Source organism: Pundamilia nyererei, unplaced genomic scaffold (assembly GCF_000239375.1).
Source record: "Pundamilia nyererei isolate P.nyererei 1_Seehausen unplaced genomic scaffold, PunNye1.0 scaffold00074, whole genome shotgun sequence".
NCBI classification, from domain to species: Eukaryota; Metazoa; Chordata; class Actinopteri; order Cichliformes; family Cichlidae; genus Pundamilia; species Pundamilia nyererei.
The window spans coordinates 1,419,402-1,426,103 of record NW_005187475.1 but is presented as its reverse complement, the minus strand read 5'-3'; the positions used below and the strand labels follow the sequence as shown (position 1 = coordinate 1,426,103).

The window sequence follows — 6,702 nt, the reverse complement described above, 5'->3', positions numbered from 1 at the left end:
TGTGTGTGTGTGTGTGTGTGTGTGTGTGTGTGTGTGTGTGTGTGTGTAGACGCCTTTTTTCCGCTGAAGGATCTCCAGTTCCCGTCTCCTGGGAAACCACTCTTTTAATCAGGCTGCCAGGGCTTTAGGGCACTGCTTTCCATACCGCACAGCGCTCCACCATCGTGTTTACCACTTTATCTTTCATCTCAGCACAATAAGCTACTTCTACTCTTCTTCTCTTTCTTTGGCCATTGTTGTAAATCTCTAGTTTCTTTTTTTGTTTTGGACTCCATCTTCTCTGTACTCAACTGGACTATGATCTGATCCCAGACGATTTCTGCTCAGCGCTCCTACAGTAAAGCCAGACAGTATGAATGAATATTTTTCATAGAAATAACAATATATTTCAGAAACTTTCCTTAAATCTATGTTTAAAGCTTCTTGTTACCCCCAGGCTTCATTATTAGCAAGCTGGCAAAACCAAAACATTTCTCTTTCCCATTGGTCCAAATTTCTCCTCATCCAGTGGGGGTACAAATTTCTCTCCTCATTATTCTGTTCACTGTTCTCTTCCTTCCCCTCTCTCCTTCCTCTCTCTATTCTCCTCCATCTCTTTGAGTTGATTCTGTGTGACTGGGGCTCTATTGTGTCTGGCCATCAAACACATTGCATACAGCCACCCATGCAGAATACACACATACACACAAAGACATGCTTATTGGAGAACCTCTCAGTTTGTTGATCCTATTAGGTTTACTCAATCTACTTTTTATTTCAATGATCATCTGAAAGAAGAACATAGTGGACCACAGATTGCAAAAGCTAATAGTTAACCACACTGTTTTGATGTGCAGTGTAATTTTAAATATGTAGTGAGTGTCGCAAAGGGGGAAAATATATTTAAAACAAAATAAACAAATAAGTTGTGATTTGTAGAAAGCGGATATAAAAACAAGTCAAGTTTAAAAGCCAAAGAATAAAACATGGTTTTAAAAATGTTGGTGGTGATGAAGCCAGCTGTTTCAATTTTTTAGGCTCAAAGAAACAATCTCCCCTATGCTTTAAATATGTTTAATTTAATTCAGAAAAGGTCAGATTTGGTGTAGTTTGGAGGAGAGGCAATTTTAATGATTAGAATTATTGAGTGGTGTAATATATTATTATATATCTTCATTTTCTATATAAAAAAAGAGTTCATCTGAGAAATCTTCATCAATATTGGGCATCAAGTGTTGCTTTAGGGCTTCTGCGGCAGTAAAAGACAAGCAATCAAAATGACTGGCAGGTGGTGTAGAACAGCGGTCCCCAACCCCCGGGCCTCGGACCGGTACCGGTTTGTGAGTCGTTTGTTACCAGGCCGCGAGGGTTGAGGCTCAGGTGTGAAATTTATGGTTTTCAGGGTTTTTATTGGTTTTTATCTTTATTTTTTTTTAAATAGTTTTTATCATAACCCGGTTTCCTTTTTCCCGTGTGTTATGAATATATCTTCTGTTTTTTGGTACCAGTACTGGTTTTATTTTGTTGTATTTATCCGCAACACCTTAAAGGCCGGTCTGTGAAAATATTGTTGGGCATAAACCGGTCCGTGGCGCAAAAAGGTTTGGGGACCGCAGGTGCAGAACATGTAATATTCAGTATAACCTGCTGATATGTTTTGAAGCTTCAACAGTTTTTAAACCCAGGGGTATACATGGGTATACATGAGCATTAAGATTTGTTTGTAGTCCATCTTCAGCACATCATAGTTTCACCACAACTGCGCTTCCACTTGGCTCAGTAATTTGAGCCAAGTGGAAGTTCGATCTTCTGAGCGCTGTGTTTGTCTTTTCCTCCTTAATATCTTTCCCATCCTCCCTGTGTCGTTTTCCATTGAGATCAAGGAAAAGTGGTTTGGAAAAGGTATAGGAGGTAATTTTGGGTCTGTTCAGCCATAGCCTTGGTTTGTTAGCCATGGCTCATTGCAGAAAATTACAATGTGGTGATTACAAGTGGAAAGTTACATTAAAGCCAAAACCATTAATTTTAAAGAACATGTATTATATATTTTTCTATGGTGATAAAGAACTCCACACTGCTTTCCATTTCCCTCACTTAACTAATATAAAATAAATCAATCAAAGGATAAGTAAATAAAAAGACACTTTAAAACCTCACAGAGGATCAACTTTACTGCTGTAACTGGAAAAGACTTGGAAAGGAAACACCAGGATCCTACCATGAATAGGATTCGATGAAAAACACAAACTGGGTGTACTGGGTCTGCGTAATGTAACACAACCTAGAAATTATCATAGCCACAAGTAATCATTATGCACACAAGGACCACCGGGCATTCATTTTGTAAACTGCTCATACAGCACAAATGCCTGAAATTAGGTGAGTTACATGTCTGCTAACCACAAGGCTGGATCATTAAAATTCACTTTGCTGTAAAGGGAATATTTGAAGAACGAAGCGCAGGAACGTACTGTAACCCTTGTAAAATTACCGATTAATATACTCATTTCCTTTTATAATGCAACAATCAGAAAATAGTGAAAAATGTGTTTAAGTTTTCCTGAAATACTAGTACCTTTATTTTATTAACTACTGTACTATGAAGGTCTCATACTATGAATAAATTGTTATAAATCATAATAAATTGTAATAGTAACAGACCTGTTGTTCTCTACCGGTTGTTAGTTGTTAGTTCCTGATCCTTGAAGAAACATCTGCTTTCCATCTGTCCTTGCAAAGTGCTGATAATCTGTTATTCCTGCAGATACTGTAATAGATTTATAAATTATAGATCCACTCCTAAATATTTTATAGACTGAGCTGACACACTTTAAAGACGGGAGGAAATGCTTCCCAGAAACTGTAACGTGTAACTCAGCACAAAATACAGAACACAAACTTTCATTTGTTGACTTTGGTTTTACGAGTAGCGGTTGGTTGCAGAAGGACTCCACACTGGATTCCTGAAGTTGAATAGACCAGTACAATGCCAGGGTTTAAGTATTGCTGTGTAAAGCAAATTAAACACTGGATAAAAGCAGTAGTTCCAGCTGAGAGCTGCAAGATTTCAGTTAGTTTTGTTCAAATCAAGCAACTTTTTCTATTTAGAACAATTAATTTCGCACTGCAGAATTTAATTTAAACTGTTACCACCAAAAGGTAGCACTCGACTGGTGGGTGTGTTAAGATACTTTGGATCTGAGCTTCTGTTTCACTTCTGATATTTATTTTTAGTCCTACTCATATTTCCTTGAGTATTTAGTAGTTTAGTTAAATACAAAACAAACATTACTCACTGCACCACCTTATGGTAAGGACTGGTATTGCGCAACGTTGTTAACATGCTAAATATCGTGTACTTGAATTTACTTGAATACCTTTTATCTTGTAGGACTATGGCTGCTAACATGGGGTCCATGCGTATCCTCATCAAGGGGGGAAAGGTGGTCAATGATGACTTCACCCAGGAAGCAGATGTCTACATCGAGAACGGCATCATACAGCAGGTAAATCACTGTTATGTACACATGTTAAATGTGCACATGTGTAAATGTATTTCTACTTGCAAGCACATTTTTCCACGTGTCATACAGTAAAAACTTTTCATCACTTTCACACTTTCGCTGTCCAGTATATCTCCTCCAGCTGTTAGCATGACTCATTTCACAGTAATAGCATGAAGAGAACCACTCGGTCAACTCTGTGGCTCCAAACCATGGTACTATAATTATCTCACACAGTGTTGTCATGGAGATAAGCATCGGTTTATGTGGCGAGGACGCCTTTGAATCAGCTGTACTGAAACGTTCCAGTGTTGCTGCAGCTGTTGAGCATTTACACACTCTCTGTCAGTGCTTACTTCCATCACCACTGACAACAACAGCTATTTTTTTGCAGTATTTAAAGTGTCGAAGCTGAGCGAGTCATACTGTAACCAACACGTTCTCAGTCCCAAAGCGTAACACTTTACGCTAACAGTTCTAATATTAAAAATGGGCAAAGTTCTGAATAGTGAGGTCAGCGTGTGTAAGCATGCAGCCTGATCTAAGCTGTCATACAAAAGGGGAACATCTCAGGCTGTGAGACCTTTTTGTGAGTTTGTGCCAATCAGAAGAAAACCACCTAGAAGTTGAGTTAAACTGCAAATATGCACAGCTCCTCTGGTAAGAAGAAAAGATTACCAAGTGTACTAATGTTCATGTCAGCCTGTTTAATTGTCAGCATTATCACAAAAACAGTTACCAAAGTAATTAATAGTCATTCTCTATGGACTGTGAAAGTATGTATTTCAGTGTGGATGAAAATGTCAGATTGGCTAACAAGCAATAGATGACACATTCATGCTTAGAGCTATAAAATCAATGTCAATTTTATTTATATATCACATTTCACACAGTTATAAATGACCTCAATTCAGCAGGCAGCTTGTTCCAAAGAACAGGACCACAGTAATTGAAAACACCCTCAGGAGCACATCTAATTCTGCACCTGATTACCTAAAAAATAAAAATCTGAAATTAGTTTGGTTTAATTTACCAAACAAAATCCCTAAGACAAAGAACCTTGAATAACCTTAAATTTAATGTATTAAACAATAATTAATGGATAGTATTAAAAGTAAATGTTTGTTTCCTTACATCTTGGCCTGATATAGGCCCAGAGTTTGGTGGTAACGCAGGTTGCAATTAAAAAATATGTATCCCCCTACCGGGGGCATGGAAAATAGCTACTTGAGGTTGCTAGGTGAAACTAATTGTAAAGAGATAAAGAGTGATGTAATGAAAACCTCCTTGTTATTGCTTTCCTCACTAGTAGATTGCCACAGTTGCAGTCTGCATGGAAGACTTTCTCTGCAAACACTCGTCATTTATGGCCCTTTTATGGTCGCCGTTCTCGCACGAACTGTACTGTACAGCAAAAGTGAAGTCGCATTCCCTGGCACAAGCTGCGTGATTTCTTTGCTTCCTGGTTTTCCCTTCTTCTCGTCCTGTCCAGCGCTGATGTGGTTCCGTCTGAGTGACTCTTTGTGTGCGAAGTGACTAATATGGCAAGCATAAATGGGTCCTTACGCTCCTTAACAAGAAAAACAAAACAAAAATATTAAAAAAATATAGCAAGCAAGAAACTAAACCCCAAGTTGCTTCTGATGTGTTCATCAGAGTGTATGATCAAAGGCTTTTAGACATAGAGTAATAGTAGCTCAAAAGCACTATAAAAGAACCAGTGCTTCAGAAAACTTAAAAAAGTCTGGCCTTTTTGGAAGCAAAATAAAAAGAAATTTGCACAGTGATTTACATCTTGGTGACCAGTTTCAGCTAGAAACGATTACTGTGTAGCTGGGCCTTTAATAAAATAAAGTGATAATAATGTGAAAATAAAGTACTGTAATTCGTGTGTTTGTGTTTTCTGTGGCAGGTTGGAAAGGAGCTGATGATACCAGGCGGAGCTAAGGTGATAGATGCCTCTGGAAAGCTGGTGTTACCGGGCGGAATTGACACCAGTGTCCATCTGCAGGAGACCTTCATGAACGCCACCATCCAGGACGACTTCTACAGTGGGACCAAGGTACACACGCTGTAAACACACTGCTCAAACACACTCACACACAGGGCTTTGCTGTGAGCAGGCTCGTCAGCATGCCTGTGATTAAACACATTTCAAGTCTGCAGACAGCTGTCATGCTTTCTCTGTGACTCTGACGTGTCTGCAGTGAAATACTGAGTCCTGCTTTTAGCTTCATCAGGACTAATGACCACATGTTTTCTCACATTGGTCTTTCAGGAAGCAAACACCTGTCAGCAGTTTGTGGTTGAAAGCAGAGACTTATCTTTTTCAGACACACATTCACACAGCTGTTTAGTTTTCATCTGTTCTGGGTGTATTTGTTAATTTCCTATGAATGTCCTGCATGTTTTCCACTGAGAGCCCGAGCAGCGAGGATGATTTCATAATTAAGAGGTTAAGAGGTGTTATTGTTGCCTGCAGTGGTATGCATGTGTTGGAGGATGTTCTCAGCTTGTCTGTTTAGATGCTGCTTGGCATGCCTGACAGTTTTAGTCAAGGGCGTCAGCTGTGGACGCCAACAGTACAGTATCAGCAAAAGATAGTCATGTGACAAAAAGTCAAAGTATATGTGTGTGTTGTTGTAGGTGATTGCTTCATCAGACACATCTAATAATATATTACATGATAAATGTAACGTGGAGTCCCCAGAAGATGATGAGTACGTTTATTTTTTGTTATTTGGCTCTGCTAGTGTACATTTGCATGATTCACAGTTCAAAATGACCGTATGTACAAATGGATAAATACAAATGTGTCTTTCACTGGGCCTTTGTTGAACCCTTCTGCCTGAAACAATCCCCTTTGCCCTGCTTCTGATTGGCTCTCCCTTAAACAAAAGCTTGGAACAGTAGGCCAGAACTGTGGCTGAGACCATATTAAGGATACATTTACATCATACAGAGCAAAGAGTAGAAAAAACTGTCTGAAACAGAGAATTTAAATCTGAAATCTGAACTTACGGCTCACTGGGATTATTTAGGACTGCGCCAGGTGTCACTGACAGTGGGCTGATCTATTTGAATAAATCTGTGTTGTTCTGTGCTCACGTGTTCATACGCCAGCAGCAGTGACCCAGCTGATAGCAGCAGAGCTAACGTAGCACCGAGGAAGTTGCAAAGGGTCAGCAGTTTGGAGGTTTTTCACGCCTCTGGGGCCAAC

The 6,702-nt window shown here is 39.2% G+C and overlaps 1 protein-coding gene across 1 annotated transcript in view; it reads left to right on the top strand.

Moving 5' to 3' along the window:
- Positions 1-6,702, top strand: part of LOC102210252 (dihydropyrimidinase-related protein 5) — a 23,380-nt gene that overhangs the window by 6,266 nt on the left and 10,412 nt on the right. The window contains exons 2-3 of the mRNA XM_005737241.1: positions 3,371-3,485; positions 5,395-5,544. Coding sequence (XP_005737298.1) covers positions 3,375-3,485; positions 5,395-5,544 — 261 coding nt within the window. The 5' untranslated portion in view covers positions 3,371-3,374. The remainder of the gene's footprint in view (positions 1-3,370; positions 3,486-5,394; positions 5,545-6,702) is intronic.